The following is a 23,503-nucleotide window of genomic DNA, read 5'->3' as shown; positions in this document are numbered from 1 at the left end:
GGGAGCAGGGATACAGAGCCTGTCACCTCTAGGACTGGAGGGCTCAGGGGATGGGTGCAGGGATACAGAGCCTGTGACCTCTAGGACTGGAGGGGTCAGGGGATGGGAGCAGGGATACAGATCCTGTCACCTCTAGGACTGGAGAGATCAGGGGATGGGAGCAGGGATACAGAGCCTGTCACCTCTAGAACTGGAGGGATCAGGGGATGGGTGCAGGGATACAGAGCCTCTCACTTCTAGGACTGGAGGGAGCAGGGGATGGGAGCAGGGATACAGAGCCTGTCACCTCTAGGACTGGAGAGATCAGGGGATGGGAGCAGGGATACAGAGCCTGTCACCTCTAGGACTGGACGGCTCAGGGCATGGGTGCAGGGATGCAGAGCCTCTCACTTCTAGGACTGGAGGGAGCAGGGGATGGGAGCAGGGATACAGAGCCTGTCACCTCTAGAACTGGAGGGATCAGGGGATGGGTGCAGGGATATAGAGCCTGTCACCTCTAGGACTGGAGGGATCAGGGGATGGGAGCAGGGATACAGAGCCTGTCACCTCTAGGACTGGAGAGATCAGGGGATGGGAGCAGGGATACAGAGCCTGTCACCTCTAGAACTGGAGGGATCAGGGGATGGGTGCAGGGATACAGAGCCTCTCACTTCTAGGACTGGAGGGAGCAGGGGATGGGAGCAGGGATACAGAGCCTGTCACCTCTAGGACTGGAGGGCTCAGGGGATGGGTGCAGGGATACAGAGCCTGTGACCTCTAGGACTGGAGGGGTCAGGGGATGGGAGCAGGGATACAGATCCTGTCACCTCTAGGACTGGAGGGATCAGGGGATGGGTGCAGGGATACAGAGCCTGTCACCTCTAGGACTGAAGGGATCAGGGGATGGGAGCAGGGATACAGAGCCTGTCACCTCTAGGACTGGACGGCTCAGGGCATGGGTGCAGGGATGCAGAGCCTCTCACTTCTAGGACTGGAGGGAGCAGGGGATGGGAGCAGGGATACAGAGCCTGTCACCTCTAGAACTGGAGGGATCAGGGGATGGGTGCAGGGATACAGAGCCTGTCACCTCTAGGACTGGAGGGATCAGGGGATGGGAGCAGGGATACAGAGCCTGTCACCTCTAGGACTGGAGAGATCAGGGGATGGGAGCAGGGATACAGAGCCTGTCACCTCTAGAATTGGAGGGATCAGGGGATGGGTGCAGGGATACAGAGCCTGTCACCTCTAGGACTGGAGGGATCAGGGGATGGGAGCAGGGATACAGAGCCTGTCACCTCTAGGACTGGAGGGATCAGGGGATGGGAGCAGGGATACAGAGCCCGTCACCTCTAGGACTGGAGGGATCAGGGGATGGGTGCAGGGATACAGTGCCTGTCACCTCTAGGACTGGAGGGAGCAGGGGATGGGAGCAGGGATACAGAGCCTGTCACCTCTAGGACTGGAGAGATCAGGGGATGGGAGCAGGGATACAGAGCCTGTCACCTCTAGAACTGGAGGGATCAGGGGATGGGTGCAGGGATACAGAGCCTGTCACCTCTAGGACTGGAGGGATCAGGGGATGGGAGCAGGGATACAGAGCCTGTCACCTCTAGGACTGGAGGGATCAGGGGATGGGAGCAGGGATACAGAGCCCGTCACCTCTAGGACTGGAGGGATCAGGGGATGGGTGCAGGGATACAGTGCCTGTCACCTCTAGGACTGGAGGGATCAGGGGATGGGTGCAGGGATACAGAGCCTGTCACCTCTAGGACTGGAGGGATCAGGGGATGGGAGCAGGGATACAGAGCCTGTCACCTCTAGGACTGGAGGGATCAGGGGATGGGAGCAGGGATACAGAGCCTGTCACCTCTAGGACTGGAGGGGTCAGGGGATGGGTGCAGGGATACAGAGCCCGTCACCTCTAGGACTGGAGGGATCAGGGATACAAAAACTGTCAGCTCTAGGAATGGAGGTCTTGGATATGTACTGACTAGAATGGCAGACTGATAAGTGGAAAGGTTAAGTTTCTTTTTAAATCCTTGAAAATCTTCCTAGTTGTGGTGAAGTAAGTAGAAACCGGAGACAAACGTGGATTGCTGGCACTCCTCCAGGAGGTAAATTAAACCGAGACTGGAGGGACTCTCTGGTTCTTTTCTGCTATCACTCTCCAGGTCTAGGTCTACGAGTTTAAAGTGCTTTCACAAGAACATAAAAACATGCCATACTGGGTCAGAGCAAGGGTCCATCAAGCCGAGCATCCTGTTTCCAACAGTGGCCAATCCAGGCCATAAGAACCTGGCAAGTACCCAAACACTAAGTCTATTCCATGTAACCATTGCTAATGGCAGTGGCTATTCTCTAAGTGAACTTAATAGCAGGTAATGGACTTCTCCTCCAAGAACTTATCCAATCCTTTTTTAAACATATAGAAACATAGAAACATATGTTTCTATGTTTCTATATGTTTAATAAACACAGCTATACTAACTGCACTAACCACTAGAGATGTGAATCGGAACCGGAATCGGTTCCGATTCACATCGTTAATTTTTTTTTGTGCGGCCCGATCGCAGTTTTGTTTATTGGCTGCGCCCGAGCCGATAAACAAAAAAACCCAACTGACCCTTTAAAACTGTTCCCTTAGCTTTCCCCACCCTCCCGAACCCCCCCCCCCAAACTTTTTACAAGTACCTGGTAGTCCAGTGGAAGTCCCGGGAGCGATCTCCTGCTCTCGGGGCCGTCTGCTGCCACTAATAAAAATGGCGCCGATGGCCCTTTGCCCTTACCATGTGACAGGGTATCTGTGCCATTGGCCAGGCCCTGTCACATGGTAGGAGTAATGGACGGCCAGCACCATCTTTAAAAATGGCGCGGGCCATTCACATGCAAAGACAAAATTTGCATGTGGACATTTCGTGCACACTGCCAACTGCGATACACTCCTATCGACCCTAAGCTACATGGGATTTAAACAAATTGTGAACACTCCTACTCATAAAGATTGGACCTAATCTTCATTAATGAAGGCATCTCTCTCCCCTCCACACCCATGTGTTCCTCAGTCCCTTGGTCAGACCATAGGATCATCACTACCTCTCTCGAGATCTTAAACCTTCCCTCTCCCTCCTTCCCAAGAACTACAATACAATTCAGAAAACCCTGCTCTTCGGACCTCCTAGGTGACCATCTCTCTAAGGAATTGACACAACTGGACCTCGCAGACGCAACTGCTGCCACTTCGTCTTGGTTCAAAATAATTAACAAAGTAGCAGAAACAACATGCCCTCTCACCGCAAAAGTGCTACACCCTTCCCCCGACAACAGAAAACCATGGTTCACTCCGGAACTAAAGTCCCTCAAACAAGACCTCAGAAATAAAGAACACAGATGGCGAAAAAACCCTTCCTCCACTACCCTGGCTGTCTACAAAACTTCCCTTAATGCCTATAGTAACACCATTCACAAAACAAAGAAAGATTTCTTCGCCAAAAAAATCCACCACTTCATCTTTGACGCCAAAGCTCTATTCTCTTACGTCTCGGCTCTCACCAAACCTACCCCACCAACTTTTCCAGACGACCAAGCGCTTAGTAAAGCCATATAACTTGCAAAATACTTCGAAAACAAAATTATCAATCTCATTAATCCTCTCTCTTCATCCAACCCAACACCTCCGCCCCCCATCACCTCTTCCCCCCAACCGCAATGCTCAAAGCCTTAGAGACTACTTCCTCACTTGAGATCGAAAACATCCTTAAGAAACTCAAACCCTCCTCCCACCCCCTAGATACCATTCCTTCAAACCTCCTCTTTTCCATCCTGAACATCATTGCTAAACCTATCGCAGAAATTATCAACTGCTCTCTATCTCAACGATTAGTCCCAGACATTTTAAAACTCGCCATATTAGAACCTCTACTAAAAAAAACCCAACCTGCCAATAGATGACCCAGCGAACTTCCGCCCGATCGCCAACCTACCTCTCATTGCCAAAATTATAGAGAAAATTGTCAATAAACAACTCTCGGAATACTTGGAGGAACACAAGATTCTAGCGCCATCTCAGTTTGGATTCCGGAAATCTCTGAACACAGAATCACTCCTAATTTCCCTCACAGACTCGATCCTAATGAACATGGATAAAAGACAACTGTATCTTCTGGTTCTTCTGGATCTGTCCGCAGCCTTCTACACCATCAACCATAAAATTCTCTTAGACCGTCTTGCAGATATAGGCATCTCTGGTACGGCTCTCAACTGGTTCAAATCCTTCCTGTGCAACAGAACTTTCAAGGTCAAAATCAACAATAAAGAATCACACCCAGTCACCTCCAACTATGGAGTCCCACAAGGATCCTCCCTCTCACCAACACTCTTCAACATTTACCTCCTACCCCTCTGTCAGTTACTCTCTAAGCTACAGTCACTAATTAGCTCTATGCGGACGACATACACATTCTCATACCAATCACCGAATCTCTACATAAGACCCTAAGCTTCTGGTATAGCTGCCTCCAAGCAATCAACACGCTCCTCTCTAGCCTTGATCTAGTCCTCAACTCCAACAAGACTGAAATCCTCATAATCTCCCAAGATGACAACAATCCTCTTCTTAATGCTCCAATATTGCCGCCTCCCTCAAACCTCAATCATGTACCCCATGTAAGAGATCTTGGAGTTCTCTTAGATAACCAACTTAACCTCAAAAAATTCGTTAACAACACTGCCAAGGACTGCTTTTTCAAACTGCATGTCCTAAAAAAACTGAAAGCCCTCTTACATTTTCATGACTTCTGCCTGGTACTTCAATCTATACTCTTCTAAAAAATCGATTACTGCAACTTGCTGCTCCTTGGACTTCCGGCAAACACCATCAAACCTTTACAGATGTTGCAGAATTCAGCAGCCAGGATCTTGACAAACACAAAAAAAAAGAGATCACATCTCCCCTATCCTGTACAACCTCCACTGGCTCCCTATCAAATACAGAATTCTCTATAAAGACCTTACCTTTATTCACAAAGCCTTACACAATCTCTCTCCTATTGAGCTTACCATCCAGCCAAGGCCTCACTACTCCAGGAGACCAATTAGAGGAGCCTATCTAGGTACTCTATACGTTCCCCCAGCAAAAACTTCCTTCAGAAAACGTGCCCTTTCTTCAGCAGGCCCCTCACAATGGAATTCGCTCCCTCCAGACCTCCGACAAGATCCATGTCCTCTATCTTTAAAAAAAAACCCCTCAAAACATGGCTCTTCAAACTCGCATTCCCAGAATGATGACCTCTGTACACTTCATAGACCAACATGACCATCGCTCCGTATTATATCTTATTCCTTAACCTCCCCAACTAATTCCGCCCCAATTACTCATACCTTATTAATAAAATCTGGCAAGTAGTTACATTAAGTATTCCTCTTAATTTAATCTTATTAATCTTAGACATATTAGGTTGTTATTCAATTCCTGTCTGGTTGTATTTATTTATTTGATTATCAACTAAGTTGCGTATTGTTATGTCTTTGCAATGATCAAGTTTAGCCATGGTTATCTTTGTATTTACTTGTTTCTCACATTGTTCCATGTAACGCTCCTATGCGAAGTTTTTTGTTCTTTGTAAACCGGTGTGATTTGTAGCTGCTACAGGAATGCCGGTATATAAAAATCCAAAATAAATAAATAAATAAATAAATAAAATACATAGGTGTGGGGTGACATCTGGTGGTCATTGTTGTATATGGCACAACATTGCATTATATTGAGTGCCTCACCAGCTTGGATAGTTCCTACCTCTCAGGCCAATACAGTACAGTGCGCTCCGATGGAGCGCACTGTACTGTACGCGTCCAAAACATGCGTCCAAAACACGCGTCCAACCCCCCCAAACCTAATAGTGCCTGCAACATGCAATGCATGTTGATGGCCCTATTAGGTATTCCCGCGCGATTCAGTAAGTAAAATGTGCAGCCAAGCCACACATTTTACTTTCAGAAATTAGCGCCTACCCAAAGGTAGGCGCTAATTTTTCCGGGCACCGGGAAAGTGCACAGAAAAGCTGTAAAAACTGCTTTTCTGTGCACCCTCCGACTTAATATCATGGCGATATTAAGTCAGAGGTCCCAAAAGTTAAAAAAAGTTAAAAATTAAAAAAAAAATTAAAATCAGCCCGCGGCTCGCAAGTTGAAAACCGGACGCTCAATTTTGCCGGCTTCCGGTTTTCGAACCCGTGGCTGTCAGCGGGCTCGAGAACCGACGCCGGCAAAATTGAGCGTCGGCTGTCAAACCCGCTGACAGCCGCCGCTCCTGTCTAAAAAGAGGCGCTAGGGACACACTAGCATCCCTAGCGCCTCTTTTTGCCGCGGGCCCTAATTTAAATACATTTATTTAGTGAATCGCGCGCACAGGAGAGTGGCCTGGGCGCGCCCGCATGGGTTACTGTATCGGCCCGTCTTTTAGCTCTTCTTTGGTGATCTTATTCCTCTATCCTGCTCCAACTGAAACCATTAATTCATTTGAGTTCTATGGGAGCAAGATTCCTATTGTGACTTAGGCTTGTGATCTTGGGGTGATACTAAAATAGAAAATTATCAATGAAAAAACATGCAAAATCTAATCACATCAGATTACTATAAACTGAGGATGTTAAGAAGGCGGAAACCGCTCCTTGACCTTTACGACGTTTGTATGGTTCTGCAAACGTTAGGTTTTGCTGGAATAAATTATTGTAAATCCTTGTTGCTGGGCTTACCGAATATCACACTAAGATCACTTGCAAAACTCTGTGGCAAGAATTTTGACTGGACATTCAAGATATGACCACATGACATCTGTACTGAGTGAACTTCATTGGTTATCTGTTCAATTTCCAACTGAATATAAATGTATTTATTTATTTGTTTACATTTATAATCCGCAATATCCAACTTTGTTGATCTATGCGGCTTACAGTACAAAAACATACATAAACTTTCATCATACCACAAACATTTTACAGTATTTAAAAATCTTTCATATTATACCCCATAAGCTTGTTTAAAAAAATCCTTTTTTAAAATTTTCCTAATAAAATGTCAGCTCCCCCATTTTCCTCAAATTGTTAGAAATTGTATTCCACATCTTAGGGTCTTTAACAGAGAAGGCTCTGTTTTGCATTTCTTGATATTTATAATCCTTAAAATTCAATTCCTTTAAAAGATTTTGTTCCAGTGAACGTAAAATTTGGGTATTAACATAAGGTTGAAGTAATTTAGATAATGAATAATCTTCAATGTGCAATGCCTTAAACAACAGTGCCAACATTTTAAAATTAATTCTATCACTCACTGGCAACCTGTGTACTGGTGGAGGATTGGAGTTATATGCTCATGGGGGCAGGGTCCGATAATCACTCTTCCTGCACCATTCCTAACCAACTGTACTACCCTTACTAACTTCTGTGGTAACCCCACATACAAAGCATTGCATTATCACTAGAGACTGCACTTGTGCCCAGCCCCCCCCCCCCCCAGTCCAGGCCCCTGTTCTTGCCCCAATCCCATTCACTCAGACACACACACACACACACACACACACACACTTAGGCTCCCTGTCTCATCCACACACTCCCTCTCTCTCACTAACACCATTGCTCTCTCCTACACACATAATCCCTCTCACTCACACACGCAAACAGGCACCTCCGAGACTCGGCTTCTCTCGGCCCTGAGTGGGATGGGCTCCGCTGGTGGCCCCCACATGGCAGCTCTTTGCTGCCTCCTAATGGCCGGCGCCCAAGGCGACTGCATAGTTTGGCTACTGGGACGCACCAGCCCTGACCACGGGCCTGATCCACTATTGGCACGGTTACTCCTTCATTACAAAGTTCTTGTTGTACATCCTTACTATAATTCCTACTTACTATTAAGACCACAGATTTTTTTTTTTTGACATTCAATACTAATCTCCAAAAGCTTAACCACTTTTGTATTTCTACTAAACACTCTTCAAACTTTTCCTCAGGGAGCTCTTCATCTGAACCATATAATAAACAAACTTGCAAATCATCTGCGTGGTACGAGCAATGTCCCACACCTAACTTCGGAAAAGGTTTACCCATAGGGCTCAAATAAATGGAAGACAACTGAGCTGCTCGCCGCACCCCTGGTGCTACTTCCCAAGATAACCTGTACCAGTGAAGTGATTTATTGCTTGGGCTCGGCATTGCATAGACGTAACCCAGGCAGGTTGCTGAGATCTGCTAATATGGGTACATCACACTCAATAGGCAGAGGTACGCGGCCTTCACTGCGGGACCAGTACTGTGGAAAGCAATGCCTGAAGACTTGAGTTGAATGCAGGACATGAATTTATTTGAGAAAATGTTGAAAACATGGTTCTTTCAATGAGCCTTTGGGTCATTAAGTCTTCTAAGTTAGACACTCGGTAAAGAAGTTGTGCGAGTGTTATTAGGTTAAATGTTCTGTAACCTTGTAATGCAGTTGTATTTTACTTTTTTATTTTTTTGTTTTATGGCTTTTTAAAATCATTGTATATGTTTAAATTGTAAACTCAGTGGATCCACATTTACGGTTTACTTTTAAATCGAGTCAACTTCACTTTGCTTACTTAGACATCTAGGTGTATAATAAGGCAGACAATAAGCTGTGTACATCTTTATATCATAAACAGATGGAAAGAAACACACTGTTGCATTACAGAAGTTTCCATCCCTGTCATTTTGGGTCCGTTCCTCAGAATTCACGGAATCTCTTCCACCAGAGAACCTTTCATGATTCAAGCTTTAGACGCCTTGCAAGAGGATAATTCCCTTTCCAGGGTATCAAACGGGCGCATAAGCAAAGCCTTCCATGCTGGGAGGACGTGGCTGTTACTGGACCGGGTGCGGATCCGGGAGGTTGAGCTGAGATTCTCCCATCTAGGCTCGACTCTGGTGTCCATCATCTTCAGACATTGGGAAGTACTCCTGTTCCATCCTGTGTTCCAGACAAAACCCACTGCAGCTTATGTTCCAGACCGGGCGCTACCATCTTAAAGTTGCCCAATATCAGACGAGTCAGAGTCCATAATTAACAAGGGACATTTCCCGTGTGGCCACTGTGTCTTTTCTGTACAGACAAGACTGGGGCAAAGTTGGCAAGTTCCTGGTAGCACAGAGAGAATTCGTCTCCACGATTCTACAAGCTGCCTCTCAGCCTTTGTAAAGATATTACATCATTTGTCCTTGTCACAAATTATACATTATTAAGATCAAAAGAATGATCAAAATCCATCTTACGGAACCCAAGAGTTGCATTAAAAATAACAGTAGCCCATTGCCTTGAATTCAATCCCAGCTTCTCGACCAGCCCACTAGGGGGCGATCAGGAGGCCTGCTCACACCTCAGCGAACAATTTAGGAATTTATGCCTTAATAATGTTTCTGCATTTGGCTTAAACTTGGATTTTGAATGGTATTCAATAATTTGATCTATTCTTTAATTAAAAAAAAAAGGTCAGAATGTACATTATAACCTCCCCTCTTTTTTTTTTTGTTACTACTTCTGGTAACTTTTAGCGTGAAAGGGATTCGAGACGCCAGTTCAGTTAAGCTCTGCACTACTTCTCGTAAATGGGTACTTAATATGTTTTATTTGTAGAATTTGAAGAGAAACGTGCCATTAAACAGCTACAAGGATTTGGATTGGAAAGTATCCATGTGAAGGGCTGCTGTTCCATCTGTATACCCCACTGACGCAGGCCATGAAGCACAGACCCTCAAAGTTTTGCCTGGTTAAACGATGGACTGATAAAAAGGATAAGTTACAAACTGTTATTTGCAAGAAAAAAGTATAAAACTGGTTTGCTATGTCGGGTGACATGTTTGTCCGGTAGTGTCTATCATGATGAGTCATTGTAAGCACATTTCTTATCTGTTCGGGTTGGACTTCTGAAATTTGCTATAAATGGGGGCTATATATATATATATATATATATATATATATATATATATATATCTATTACGTCGTTTACATTGTAAACCACCACAAGTTTTGAAGTGTGCAGAAAGAAAATAATTTTAAATAAAGAAATTATTTAAATGATAAGAAAGTGGCGGTGATCTTCCAGGACAAAGCAGGCCAGGATCTTCCAACAGCTGCTCTTCTAGTCTGCACTGCTTTTAGAATAACAAAAACTAATATTTAATTTCTTAAATTTCTTTCTTCTTTTGGAATGACAAGGGTCTGCCTTTTTGGAATGGCTAAACCCCTGTGCTCTTTGGTTCTTGTCTTATTTTTTCTCTCTTAATAAAAGATGTCCTTATACTTCTCAGGTTTTACCTGTACCTGTGAGGGGGTGATGATTTACTTAAGACTTGCAACTATAGGAGAGGCCAAGTATCAGCAACTTCTTTTTTTTTTTTTTTAATCTTTCTGTGCACGTAGGGAGCAAACTGAGAATAGAATCAGAATTGAGAGAGGGGGTGATTTTGAAGTTCTGTATGTTCCAGTAATTACAAATACTGAAAAAATAAACTGCATGAAAGAAAAATGTGCAAAGCAATGAGGAAATTCCTGACAATTCTGGATCTAATGTATATACTGCCTCTGCTCTGGGAGCTATAGAGAGCAAGATAAAAGCCCTGGCTGAAATGCACCAGGACCAGATGGATTCCTTAGTAGTCTTTGTTTCATTTAACTGGAGAAGGCTAATTTGTTCACCTGTGTGCAGGTTACTCACTCACAGTCTTTGCCTGTCCCCATTGAAATGTAACTTCTCAGACTAAGAGATGATTCTATTCTGGATGTTATCCTTTATTACAGCAAAGTAGAAATTGCCCCAAGGTGAATGTTTGACAGTACACAGGTCTCTTCTTTACATGCGTCTCATCCAAGGTTGTGGTAAAAAAGTTCAGTTTGAAAGCTGGAAGAACATAGGCTATAATTCCATAGATGCTATGTAGGAGGGAGGGGGCTGCCCATCATCTGTTGGGTTGGTGGAGATTGTTCTGCTTTCTGTCTTAATGTCCATTTTTTCCAGCTCCACCGAGTCTATCCTGCTGCGCTGGCGTAACATCTGGGAGGCCTTGCGAACACTGGAGACCTCAGAAGCTGTGCCTTCGAAGACCTTGGCCATGAACCCAAGCCCAGCTGAGCGGATGAAACCACTGCCAGCAAAGGCATAGAGGACAGGGTTGACACTGCTGCTGAAGAAAGCCAGTGCTGTGACGTTGGGTCGCCCAGTGGCTGCCGCCTTGCGCAGTGCTATGGCAGTGGAGCCCGTGGCCAGGTTTCCTGCGACCTGGATGAGGTTGACCACATGGTAAGGGAGCCAGAAGAGTGCAAAGGCCACCACAATGGCAGCAATGAGCCGTCCTGTCTTCCGCTTGCGCTGGAACTTGGCGCTACGTAAGCGGCAGCCGATGTAGGCGTAGCTGGCAACAAGGACAGCAAAGGGAAGGGCAAAGCCAAAGATGGTCTCAAAGAGGTACTGGAAGACAATGTGGTTGGGGCCTGGGTGATAGGGCATGCAAATGCGTGCTGGTCCGAATGAGATGACCGTGCGGTAGAAAGGCATGGGGATGGCTAACAAGGCAGCTAAGACCCAAATGGTCATCACTATGCCCAAGACCACGGGCTTGGTCCGCACCTTCTGAGAGAGGAAGGGCTTGGCAACGGCCAGGAAACGATCCAGACTCATAAAGGAGATAAGGAGAATGCTGGCAAACATGCTGAGGCAGCAGATATAGTGGCAGATTTTGCAGATCCCTTCACCAAAGACCCAGCCACGTGTAGCCAGGAGGTGGATGAAAAGTGGTGCAGTGAGAAGCACAGCCATGTCAGCCACGGCCAGGTGCAGGATGAGGACGCAGGTCACTGTGCGTTTCTTCATGGCCACCAGGATGGTCCAGATAATGAAGGCATTACCTGGAAAGCCCACAAGGAGGGCCACGGAGAGGATGGCAATGCCCAGTGAGGCAGAGGAGGAGGAGGAGGAGGAGGAGAACACGGGCTGAGATGGCTGGGTCTCATTCATGAAGGAGGATGCGTTCCAGGAAGTGCTGGTTGAGGACTCCATCCCTGTCTGGAGAGAGTAGAAGGAAAGAGAAGCATTATGAGTATCCATGGTAATAAAGTGTCCTGGTGCATGAATTGGACAAGACAACATTTTCAGAACCTTACGCCAGTTGCATAAACAAAGAGTTACCCATATAAGTTGGCTGTATATAAATAATGTGGATTTTCGTCCATCTGAAAGCACGAGTGCAGTTTTGTTCCATGCAAAACTCTGCACACACATAAAAGTGGGGGCATTCTTTTTTTTGGAGAGAGGGGGGGAATGTGTTTGTGGCTTAGAAGCCTAAGGTAAAATTTCCAAAAGTTGTTTATATGCACAATATATCGCACAATGAATATGCAAATCCATTTCCTGCATATTCATTGTGGGATATCCTGAAAACCCCAAGTGAGAACTGCTAAGGCCAGGGAGTATGTGGTCCACGTGTGGGCTACCACCAGCTCTGTTCAACTCTCCAAAGGAATAAAAGCAGCAGATTTATGTGACTGAAGCTGCCTGAGGGTTTGGGGAGGACGCAGGCGGTTTGTGGTTGTGCAGTTTTTTTTCTTTTAAGTCTTCTTTTGAAATCTAACTGCTAACCTTGGCTAAATCAGAGACTTCCCCACCTCTCTCCGAGTGCTATTGCACACATGAGAGCTGCTATGTGGCTTTCTGGAGAGGGAGGGGGCCACAGCAGGCTGTGGAGAGCTTTTGTTTGCTCTTTTCTGTACCCTTTTCTGATGAATTCTGGGATCCCGGTAAACTGATTGTCAATTATGTCTCATTAAATTGCACAGCAAAAAGCTGTTCCCTATTAAAGAGAAGGAGGCCTAATGCCACCTAATGTTGGTCCCATTATAAGTGCCTATTGAATTAATGTGTGCATGCAAGCCGCTTAATTTGCATACTTTATGCCTTTCCCGACAGCCTCTTGGAAGCATTCCTCCTCGGCGCATGGGCAGAAATGGAGTTTGCATTGGGGTGGGGGGAACCGAATAAAGTGTTTACACAAATTGGACCAGCACCAGAGTAAAAGAAGACAAAACGGGTGTAGAAACATGGCTTTTTAAAGAGCGTGGCACACACAGATGGGCCCTCGTGCTGAAGGAAATGGAAAACTGCAGGGAGCTGAGTCCGTCTCAGGACTCGAGATGGGGGCAGAGTAAGCCCCCAGTGGGATTAAAGGTGCGAGGAATCCGGGCCCCGCTGCCTCTCATCAGAACTTGCTCCCTTGGCTTCTTGCCAGCTCCAGCCCCATGATCCTCCTTCTCTCAGCTGCACATTCATTTAAATACAGATTTGGGATCCACGATGGGAAGCAAGTGATCAAAGCTGAATACTAAATACATAAATAAGTAGCTATCTGGGTCCCCCTCACCTGGCTCAGCCACAATCCTCAGCCAGGGACCCCCCCTCCCCCCGATTCTGGGATGCCCCCCCAGGGTGGGGGCATCCCCAGTGGGCCCTAGAAGCTGAGGAAGTGAAGCAGGGCAATGCCACTGAGCCAGTGGTTTGGACCGGAACCGATGACTTCCTCTTTGAAGCTGGGGGTGTGCCTTGCAGTAGGAAATATTACCCGGGCAGTCTCATGCTCGCAGAGCCCGGAAGTGAGAAATGAGTGGTGCAGAAGTGAAGTTACTGCAGACTAATTAGGAGCTGGAGGAAGGAATAAGGTCACCAGAAACAGAAAAGACCTCGTTCTTACACCTGCTCTGTGCACCACTGTCCACGGCTCTTTTGTCTCCTAGCAATTCTCAGGATCTTGCAAACACCTTTGTTATTTTATTTCCAGCTTAGGGTAAAACAAAAAATGACTCAGTTTTACTGTCTCTGCAAATAAGAATTGTTTTCCTGTTGGGCAAGCAGTTACTACCCTTAGCAGAGCGGCAATTAGTCCCCTTAGCACAGGGACACCTTGCTGGGCAGACTGGATGGAGCATTTCTCATTTCTGTGTCACCCTGTGAGTGTCACCCGCTGGCCCCTCTGGGTATCGCTGCTTCCCTTCTCCCTATGGATCAAACGAGTCCCTTTGGAAATCTCAGCTCCCCAAAACAGATGCCCTAATCTATTCCCCCGACTTCTGCCATCGTTTTATCTCTCTGGTTTTCTGACGGTTGTGGGGACAGAGCGTACCGAGGCTGTTACGCCATATCCTTTGTAAAATAGGATGCCAAGTATCTCTTGCAAAATGAATTCAGGAAATGACACAGAGCTGACACCTATAGTACAGTAGGTACATAGATAGAAGAGAGATACATACATATAAACATTCATACAAACACACAAATACATGGGTATGCACACACACACACACATACATTTTATTTATTTATTTATTGTTTTTGTTATACCGAGTTTCATGATAGGCATCACATCAACCCGGTTTACAAATCCAGTTTACAAATACACAACCCGGTTTACAAATACATACACACACATACACACACACATACACACACACACACACACATACACACACAGACACACACATACATACACACACATACACACACACTCACGCGCGCACATACATACACAGACACACACACACGCGCACATACATACACAGACACAGACACATACACACACACACACACACACACATACATGTTTCCTTCTTCAAGCCTAAAGTCTTCAGTGTGAGAAGTCTGATAGCTAAGGAATACTCAGTCCTTCTGCACAGTCCTTTCCGTCTCATAGCAGGATATGTTACAGGAACACTAAGTCCTTCTGCATAATCCCTTCCGTCTCATGGCAGGATATCTTACAGGAACAATCAGTCCTTCTGCAGAGAGCCTATTCTTAAATGGCAGGGTGTACTACAGGAACACTCAGTCCTTCTGCACAGTCCCTACTCTTAAATGGCAGGGTGTGGTACAGGCACACTCAGTCCTTCTGCACAGTCCCTACTCTTAAATGGCAGGGTGTGGTACAGGAACACTCAGTCCTTCTGCATAGTCCCTTCTGTCTCATGGCAGGATATGTTACAGGAATACTCAGTCCTTCTGCACAGTCCCTACTCTTAAATGGCAGGGTGAGCTACAGGAACATGCAGTCCTTCTGCACTGTCCCTTTTGTCTCATGGCAGGATATGTTACAGGAGCACTCAGTCCTTCTGAACAGTCCCTTCCATCTCATGGCAGGGCATGTCACAGGAACACTCAGTCCTTCTGCACAGTTCCTTCCATCTCATGGCAAGGCATGTCACAGGAACACTCAGTCCTTCACAGTCTCTTCTGTCTCATGACACGATGTGTTAGAACACTCAGTCCTTCTGCACAGTCCCTTCTGTCTCATGGCAAGATGTGTTACAGGAACACTCAGTCCTTCTGCACAGTCCCTTCTGTCTCATGGCAAGATGTGTTACAGGAACACTCAGACTTCTGAACAGTCCCTTCCGTGTCATGGTAGGGCATGTTACAGAAACACTCAATCCTTCTGCCTAGTCTCTGCTCTCTCATGACAGATAAGTAGAAAGAAAAGAGGAGAAATAAAAAGAGACAAAAAACAGGAGAATATGCAGAGAGGAAAGGGAATGGAGGAAGGAAGGGTGGAGAAGGAATTGAAAAGGAATAAAGGACAGGTGGATTGACAGGAGAAGAAGTGAAAAAGAGATGGAGAGACATGAGCATAGATAGGAACGGGGAAAGAGAGAAACGGGGAGAGAAGCAGTTAAGAGCGATGGAGTCAGAAATAGGTGAGAGGGAGGAGAGGAGAGAGTGAAGGGGATGCTTCCACGTACCGTGCTGTGAGGGGTCTGAGGGGTATTTCTCTCCCTTCAGGACGTAGTACGGAGTTGGCAGAGATGTTGCAGTGTCCCCTGCAGACTTCTCTTTGCTCTCTCTCACTTGGAAGAGGTAAGAGGAAGTCCTCAGAGGAGGGAGCACCAGGGTGACAGTGTGAAGCTGTGAAGTGGAGGGGAGGGAAGGCGTGGCTGCCGATCCCAGGCAGGTTGTGAGTGGCCGCTGGCCGAGGAGGACATCGCTGCCCAGGGTGCTTAAGCTCAGTGGTGGGGACTGAGCCTCTTCCTTACCTGGGAGCGCTGATGTGCAAGTTTAGTTTCGCAATGCTCATGGGGTTTCCTGTCTATCTCCTCTCCACCACCGTAGGCCGAGGAGCCGTGGCATCCTGCTCCAGGGTGTGTGTGGGGGGGTCTTTGCAGGGACTCCTCTCCATGCTCTTCTCCCGCAGGTTTCACCCTCCCCTCTAGAATCCAGCGCCACCACTTGAGTTGGCCTTCCTCCCACCCCCCCCCCCCCCGGCATGTCTGCTCCTCCCGTGTCAGATCAGCACTGCGGTTCGGACCGTCCGTGCACTTCAGGCGTGGGGTTTCTGAAAAGTTTGGGCCGGTCCAACAGTATCCCCCCCCCCTCCCCCGCCTCCAGGAACGGGGTCCCTGTGCAGCTGGGACCCTTGGACAGGGGGGGCTGTTGGCAATGCGCAGGCCCTACCTGGGGCAGGCTCGAGGCGTCTGGGGGGTGTGGGGTGTGTGGAGGAACCGCAGATTACAAAATGTTCTCACTCAGCAAGCCTGGCTCTGGAGGATTAAGCTGCACCATCCTATCTTTCTGACACACCTGGAGGGAGGCACCCGCTCAGAGAGGCCTCGGCCTGCTTATCTCCTCTGGGCCATCACTCACACAGACACAGAGAGAGAGAGCGAGAGGCCTGCTCGTGCTTGTAGGGTCACCAGATGATTCAAGGTCTACAGGAAAGGGGCGGAGCCCGGTATTCATGGAACTTGTAGTTCCCGTTCGTCTAAGAAAAGCAAAGACTGCAATTCCCAGGAAGCAACTGTAGGGGGTTGTGGGGGGGGGGGGTAGTTAGAGGGGGGGGCTGAAAACCAGGACCGGTGAGAGGTTTCATGTCTTGGTACTAGAGGGCTGGGCTCCCCTCTCTGCAGAGGCTGTGAGCGCCAATTCAGTAGCAGCCTCATGAACCGGATCTCCAGTTGGGAATGGACCCCCGGATCTCTCAGAGTGATCCACTTCCCGGAGGGCAGATGTTCAGCATGACCTTGACGTTTCCGACACTCCTTTCCTCCCGCTTCACCTTAGGCCAAGCAATCAAGCTGCTCCAGCAGGTCTTAGCCTGTTTGGTTGACCTGGGATGAGGCTGCAAGCCATCTCCTCAGTGGTGGAGGAAGCGGGCTGCCGTGTTTGGGAGGTGCAAATCCATCCCTTACAGCGCGGTGCCTCACACTTCCGTCCTGGTGACCCCGCAGGATATCCACAATGAACATGCACGAGATAAATTTGTGTACAACTGAGACCTAGCGCGTGCAGATTTACACTGCCTCGTGCGTGCTCATTGTGGATATCTCTACAAAATAAACCCAATTGGCTGTGGGGGTCGCTAGGAGAGGTTTGTGAAGCCCCTGTCTGTCTTGTAGGCCGCAGGAGGGCAGAACCCTTTAAAAAATGGCTTTCCCCAAAATATCTGAAAGACTTTTATTCTTTTGTTTTACCTTCCAAAGGGTGTAGATGTAGAAATAGAAATAAACATGACAGGCATCACAGGGATGGGTTTCTTTGTAGGCCTCAGGCTCGAAGTGGAAGGCCTAGGCCCTTTGTTGCCTGGGAAACGCAGTTAAATCCTCGTACAGCCTACAGTGCGCCTTCACACTTTTAAAGTGTCCTGGGAACAAATCAAACACACGTGCCTCCCACCCGAGTTTAAAATACTGGAAGTCCAGGCCTACATTTTCAGCAGACGTTGATCTCTCTTACAGGCTCTGTAAGGTCAGGGCACAGAGAGAGAGAGAGAGAGAGACGCCGAGAAACCTGGATCCATGCATTAGCACAGCAAGGGCCTGGGGAAAAGCCTAACCGATCAGAGAACTGGTGGTGTTTCTCCTGCCCCTCTGCTGCTTTCAGCCCCCAGGGGAGTAGTAACACCCATTACACTGGAGGTCGAGTAGGGATAGAGGTCTTCTTCATAACTCTCCACCGATGTTGTTTTTCTCACACCTTGTCAGCTCCTGCCTTGCATTGGATGAGGGTCCCCTGGTAGGACTAAGGTAGGCTCATCAGGCTCCAGGCTCTATGCAGCCTCCTGACCCTGCAAAATGGGTGGCAGCTCAGCACTGAAGTCTTTCTTCACCTCGCTATTCTGCTGGAACTCCATGGACTCCATTCTGCTCCCTCGGTTGACCTGGTCCCTCGTCAGGTCTCTCCTGGACCTCGCCTTTCGGGTGCCATCCCAGGCCGAGGTCCCCTCCAGCAGCTTGGCAATGAAGTCCCTCCCAAAAGCCCTGAGCAGGTCCCCGGCAGCAAAGGCGTAGAGCAGGGGGTTGACGCTGCAGCTGAAGAAGGCCAGGGCGGTGGCGCCGGCCCGGCTGACCTTCCAGGCGTGCTGGAGCCTCAGCGCCCGGCTACCCGAGGCCAAGTTGGAAGCCACCTGGATGGTGTTGACCACATGGTAGGGCAGCCAGAGCACAGCAAAAGACAGGATGATGGCCAGGATCAGCTTCTCTGTCCGCGCCCGTTGCTGGAACCTGGCACCCCTCAGCTTGGCCAGGGTGAGGGCATAACTGACCACGATGATGGTGAAGGGGACTATGAAGGCCACTGTAGTCTCAAAGGAATAGTGGAAGATGGCACCCCTCTTGGTGCCGTGGCAGGGCTCGCAGATCCGCCGCCTGCTGCTCACCTCCTCCACCACCTCCCGGTAGGAGAAGGCTGGTATGGCCAGGAGAATGGCCGAGATCCCAGATGGCTACCATGATCTTCAGGACCACTTTCTTCTTGCGAATGGACTGTGCTAGGTAGGGGCGGGTGACGGCCAGACAGCGGTCGAGGCTCATGAGCGTGATGATGAAGATGCTGGCGAACATGTTGAGGCAACAGATATAGTAGGCCATCTTGCAGACAAGCTGGCCGAAGACCCAGGTACTCAGGGCAAGGAAGGAGATGAAGAAGGGAGTCAGAAGCAGCACCGTTCCATCCGCCAAGGCCAGGTTGAGAATGAGGATGCAAGTGACTGACTTTTCCTTGGCTTTGAGTTTCCAGAGGATGCTCCAGATGATGAAGGCGTTCCCCGGGAGGCCGAGGAGAGCAGCCAGCAGCAGGAAGACCGTGCCGGTGATGCGGGAAACAGAGGAGGTCAGGAGGGTCTCGTTCTCATACGTCTTCATGCAGGGGTCCATGGTAGCGCTAAAGAGGAGTCTTTTCCCTGAGGAAGAAGAGAAAGAGATAAGGAGCAGTTAGGGGGAGGTGGGTTGGTGCAATCTTTAGGGAGAAGGGGTGGAGAACAGGTTAGGAGAGAGAGATCATAAGAAGTGCCCTGCTGGGTCAGACCATTGAGCCTCATTATCCTGTCTCTGACAGTGGCCAGTCCAGGTCGCAGGTACCCGGCATATCCCATAAAATCAGTCCAATTCCTGTCACTCCCAGGAGTAGCAAAGGCTTTCTTTAGTCTCCCTGGCTAATAATGTGTTCTGGGCTTTACCTCACGGAATTTATCCAAAACCTCTTTTAAACCCCACTATGCTCGTCGCCTTCACCACGTCCTCAGCAGCAGATTCCACAGCTTTGATTGTGCGTTGAGTATAAAAGTACTTTTGACGATTCGTTTCAAACCTCCTGGTTATTCGTTTCATGGAGTGTCCCCTTGTTTTAGAATTATCTGAGAGGGTAAATAACCATCCTTTATTTACTCGTTCCACCCTACCCTGTCCCCTCTCAGCCATCTCTTCTCCAAGCTGAAGAGCCCTAATCTGCTTACCCTCTTACCAGAATAAGGGAGGGAGGCAGAGAGAGAGAAAGGCAGAGAGACATTGGAGTGCGCAGAGAGCAGGCAGGATCAGAGCCCGTGCAGGGGGAGGTCACCCTCCCACAGCACAGCCTGGAGGGTAGACATTTCCCAGTCCCTTCCCCGGCCCTGCCTTCTGGCTCAAAGTACACATAGCTTTGTTTGTGGGAGGGAGGGTGGAGTCCCCTTGCTCAGGTGCCAGGAGCTGAGGATGGAGGCTCTGAGGGCGGCTTTTTCTGCAGCCACCAGTGAAGCTGATTGCAGGCCCCTGGATCTGGTCCCTTTCACCTGAGACCAGTGCATGCATGTGTGCACGTGTGTATGCGTGTTTGCATGCACATCTTTGGAGCGATTTACAGAATGTAACCCTCTCAGTCTGCAGGAAGGAGGGGATTAAAATGGAGAAGTCACTTACAAGGTAATGCAGGTCCCGGCTCAGCCAATGGAGAATCTTTTCCGAGTCTGGGTCTCCAGCCCTGGCGGGGTTTGTCTCCTGGCTTTCCGGTCCTCGGTGGGATGGCTCTGCAGTCCCTGGTGGGATCTCTGCCGTCCAACAGCTGTGGGGCCAATGAAGGTAGCAGGACCGAGAGCAGGGAGGGGACCCATGTGCTGATGCCTGAGTCAGTACTGACAGGTTCTCCCGAGCGCTGCCTCCGAGTCCTGACACGCTGAGGGGAGCGGCTCCAGTGGATCCTGATGGTATGCCAGAATCACTCCCTTTCTCTCCACTCCACATTTAGGTCTCTCTCTGCCTCTCCTTCACTCTCTCCTCCTCCCTGTCAACACTTTCTTCTAATACTAACCACTCAGAGTCTAGCCTGACGAAAGGGCAGGTCTCCTTTACACACCACACACACACTGATTCCAGCCTTAGGGAAGGGCAGGTCTCCTTTAACACTGTACACACTGATACCAGCCTGAAGACAGGGCAGATCTCCTTTACACAACACAGACACTAATTCCAGGCTTAGGAAAGGGCAGGTCTCCTTTAACACTGTACACACTGATACCAGCCTGAAGACAGGGCAGATCTCCTTTACACAACACACACACTAATTCCAGGCTTAGGAAAGGGCAGGTCTCCTTTAACACTGTACCGCTGATGCCAGTCTGAAGACAGAGCTGGTCTCCATTAACTCTGCATCCACAGATGCCAGTCTGAGGAGTGAGCAGGTCTCCTTTACACAACACACACACTGATCCCAGCCTGAGGAATGGGCAGGTCTCCTTTAACCCAGCATGCACTGATCCCAGGCTGAGGAATGGGCAGGTATCCTTTAACCCAGCATGCACTGATCCCAGGCTGAGGAATGGGCAGGTCTCCTCTAACCCAGCACCCACTGATCCCAGCCTGAGGAATGGGCAGGTCTCCTCTAACCCAGCACCCACTGATCCCAGCCTGAGGAATGGGCAGGTCTCCTTTAACACAGCACGCACTGATCCCAGGCTGAGGAATGGGCAGGTCTCCTCTAACCCAGCACCCACTGATCCCAGCCTGAGGAATGGGCAGGTCTCCTCTAACCCAGCACCCACTGATCCCAGCCTGAGGAATGGGCAGGTATCCTTTAACACAGCACGCACTGATCCCAGGCTGAGGAATGGGCAGGTCTCCTTTAACCCAGCACCCACTGATCCCAGCCTGAGGAATGGGCAGGTCTCCTCTAACCCAGCACCCACTGATCCCAGCCTGAGGAATGGGCAGGTCTCCTCTAACCCAGCACCCACTGATCCCAGCCTGAGGAATGGGCAAGTCTCCTCTAACCCAGCACCCACTGATCCCAGCCTGAGGAATGGGCTGGTATCCTTTAACACAGCACGCACTGATCCCAGGCTGAGGAATGGGCAGGTCTCCTCTAACCCAGCACCCACTGATCCCAGCCTGAGGAATGGGCAGGTCTCCTCTAACCCAGCACCCACTGATCCCAGCCTGAGGAATGGGCTGGTATCCTTTAACACAGCACGCACTGATCCCAGGCTGAGGAATGGGCTGGTATCCTTTAACCCAGCACACACTGATCCCAGCCTGAGGAATGGGCAGGTCTCCTCTAACCCAGCACCCACTGATCCCAGCCTGAGGAATGGGCTGGTATCCTTTAACACAGCATGCACTGATCCCAGGCTGAGGAATGGGCAGGTCTCCTTTAACCCAGCACACACTGATCCCAGCCTGAGGAATGGGCAGGTCTCCTTTAACCCAGCACACACTGATCCCAGCCTGAGGAATGGGCAGGTCTCCTCTAACCCAGCACCCACTGATCCCAGCCTGAGGAATGGGCTGGTATCCTTTAACACAGCATGCACTGATCCCAGGCTGAGGAATGGGCAGGTCTCCTTTAACCCAGCACACACTGATCCCAGGCTGAGGAATGGGCAGGTCTCCTTTAACCCAGCACACACTGATCCCAGCCTGAGGAATGGGCAGGTCTCCTCTAACCCAGCACCCACTGATCCCAGCCTGAGGAATGGGCAGGTCTCCTCTAACCCAGCACACACTGATCCCAGCCTGAGGAATGGGCAGGTTTCCTCTAACCCAGCACCCACTGATCCCAGCCTGAGGAATGGGCAGGTCTCCTTTAACACAGCACACACTGATCCCAGCCTGAGGAATGGGCAGGTCTCCTTTATCCCAGCACGCACTGATCCCAGCCTGAGGAATGGGCAGGTCTCCTTTAACCCAGCACACACTGATCCCAGCCTGAGGAATGGGCAGGTATCCTTTATCCCAGCCTGCCTAAGGCCACATGTGCACAGTTCTCCTTTAAGGAAAAGTTTTTCGGAGAGAAGCTGCAGCTGCTGCTGTTTCCATCAGAAAAGCCCAGGAGTGAGGGAGAGAGTTCAGGAAACTTTCTTTCAAGCTTGCTATCCTTCCCTCTGTGGGTTTAACAGTGACTCTGAACTCATTAAAAGTTCGAGGCTGAATAATGAATCCTCCGGGGAAGAGGGAGGGAGCGCGGCAGACTCCTCGCCAAGGCTGTGAAAAACTTCCCTTTCTTGAGGTCTTAGGCGGGAGGAAAATGTTGGTGGCCCTGGGTGGTGGCTGCTGGCCCCTGCCCTGAGGGCCCTATGAACGCAGATGGGCAGAGCCCAGGGCTTGAACCTCACCCCAGGCCAACCGAGCAGGATGATCCAGTCCAGGCTTTCTGCCACAGCGTGGCAGGAGCTAAAGTTCTGATACAATCCACAGGCTCGGGGGGAACAGAACCGAAGCTCCCTGCATGCAGTGGGATGCAAAAAAAAAAAAAACCAGGACTGGATCAGCCTGTTTGCTTGGCCTGGGGTGGCAACCCTCAGTCGCCAGGGCTCTATGGCAAAGTATGGCCCTGAGGGAGGGACATCACCCTGACAGAGGGTTTCTCATGGTTTAAGCACAATCTAACAGAACTAAATGCATGAAAAACAAAGGAAGCGAAGAATCACCCCTCCCCCCCCCCCTCCAAGATTTAAAATAGCTCAGGTTATGGAGTAGTGTCCTTCACCTGTAGGAAAAGATGGGAGGGCAGGGAAAGAGACGGCTCAAAGTGTTTCCAGCTTGGAGAGACCCCAGTCCTCTTCTCCCTTCCATTCCCCTTCGCTTTCACTCTCTGCAACCTTCAGCACAGTCGCTTAATCTCTACCTCGTCTCAAATGGCGCAAAGAGGTCACAAACGCCAGATGTTCGAGACTGGATGGATCTTGGCTTCCTTCCTTCCCTGCCTTTCACCTGCTTTTTCTCTCTCTCTCTGTGACTTTCAGCAGAG

General features: G+C 49.1%; 2 protein-coding genes across 3 annotated transcripts; both read right to left on the bottom strand.

Moving 5' to 3' along the window:
* Positions 1-8,306: 8,306 nt before the first annotated feature.
* On the bottom strand, positions 8,307-16,534 carry LOC115078290 (leukotriene B4 receptor 1-like). 2 transcript variants are annotated; one of them, XM_029581134.1, is made up of 2 exons: positions 16,048-16,534; positions 8,307-12,040 (listed from the first exon to the last, which is right to left on the bottom strand). In XM_029581134.1, the coding sequence occupies exon 2, from the start codon at positions 12,032-12,034 to the stop codon at positions 10,895-10,897; it is 1,140 nt and encodes a 379-aa protein (XP_029436994.1). In that variant the 5' UTR covers positions 12,035-12,040; positions 16,048-16,534; the 3' UTR covers positions 8,307-10,894. The 2 variants fall into 2 exon arrangements, with proteins under 2 accessions (XP_029436994.1, XP_029436993.1); XM_029581133.1 differs by having other exon boundaries at positions 15,757-16,530.
* Positions 16,535-17,459: 925 nt separating this feature from the next.
* On the bottom strand, positions 17,460-20,490 carry LOC115078865 (leukotriene B4 receptor 2-like). Its single transcript, XM_029581923.1, is given in 3 exon segments — positions 17,460-18,722; positions 18,724-19,187; positions 20,182-20,490. Coding segments are annotated over 2 exon segments (1,104 nt in total). The 5' UTR covers positions 19,162-19,187; positions 20,182-20,490; the 3' UTR covers positions 17,460-18,056.
* Positions 20,491-23,503: the final 3,013 nt, after the last annotated feature.

Source organism: Rhinatrema bivittatum, chromosome 16 (genome assembly GCF_901001135.1).
Source record: "Rhinatrema bivittatum chromosome 16, aRhiBiv1.1, whole genome shotgun sequence".
NCBI lineage: Eukaryota > Metazoa > Chordata > Amphibia > Gymnophiona > Rhinatrematidae > Rhinatrema > Rhinatrema bivittatum.
Note: the sequence above shows the minus strand (reverse complement) of the source record. Positions and strands in the feature narration are given on the sequence as shown.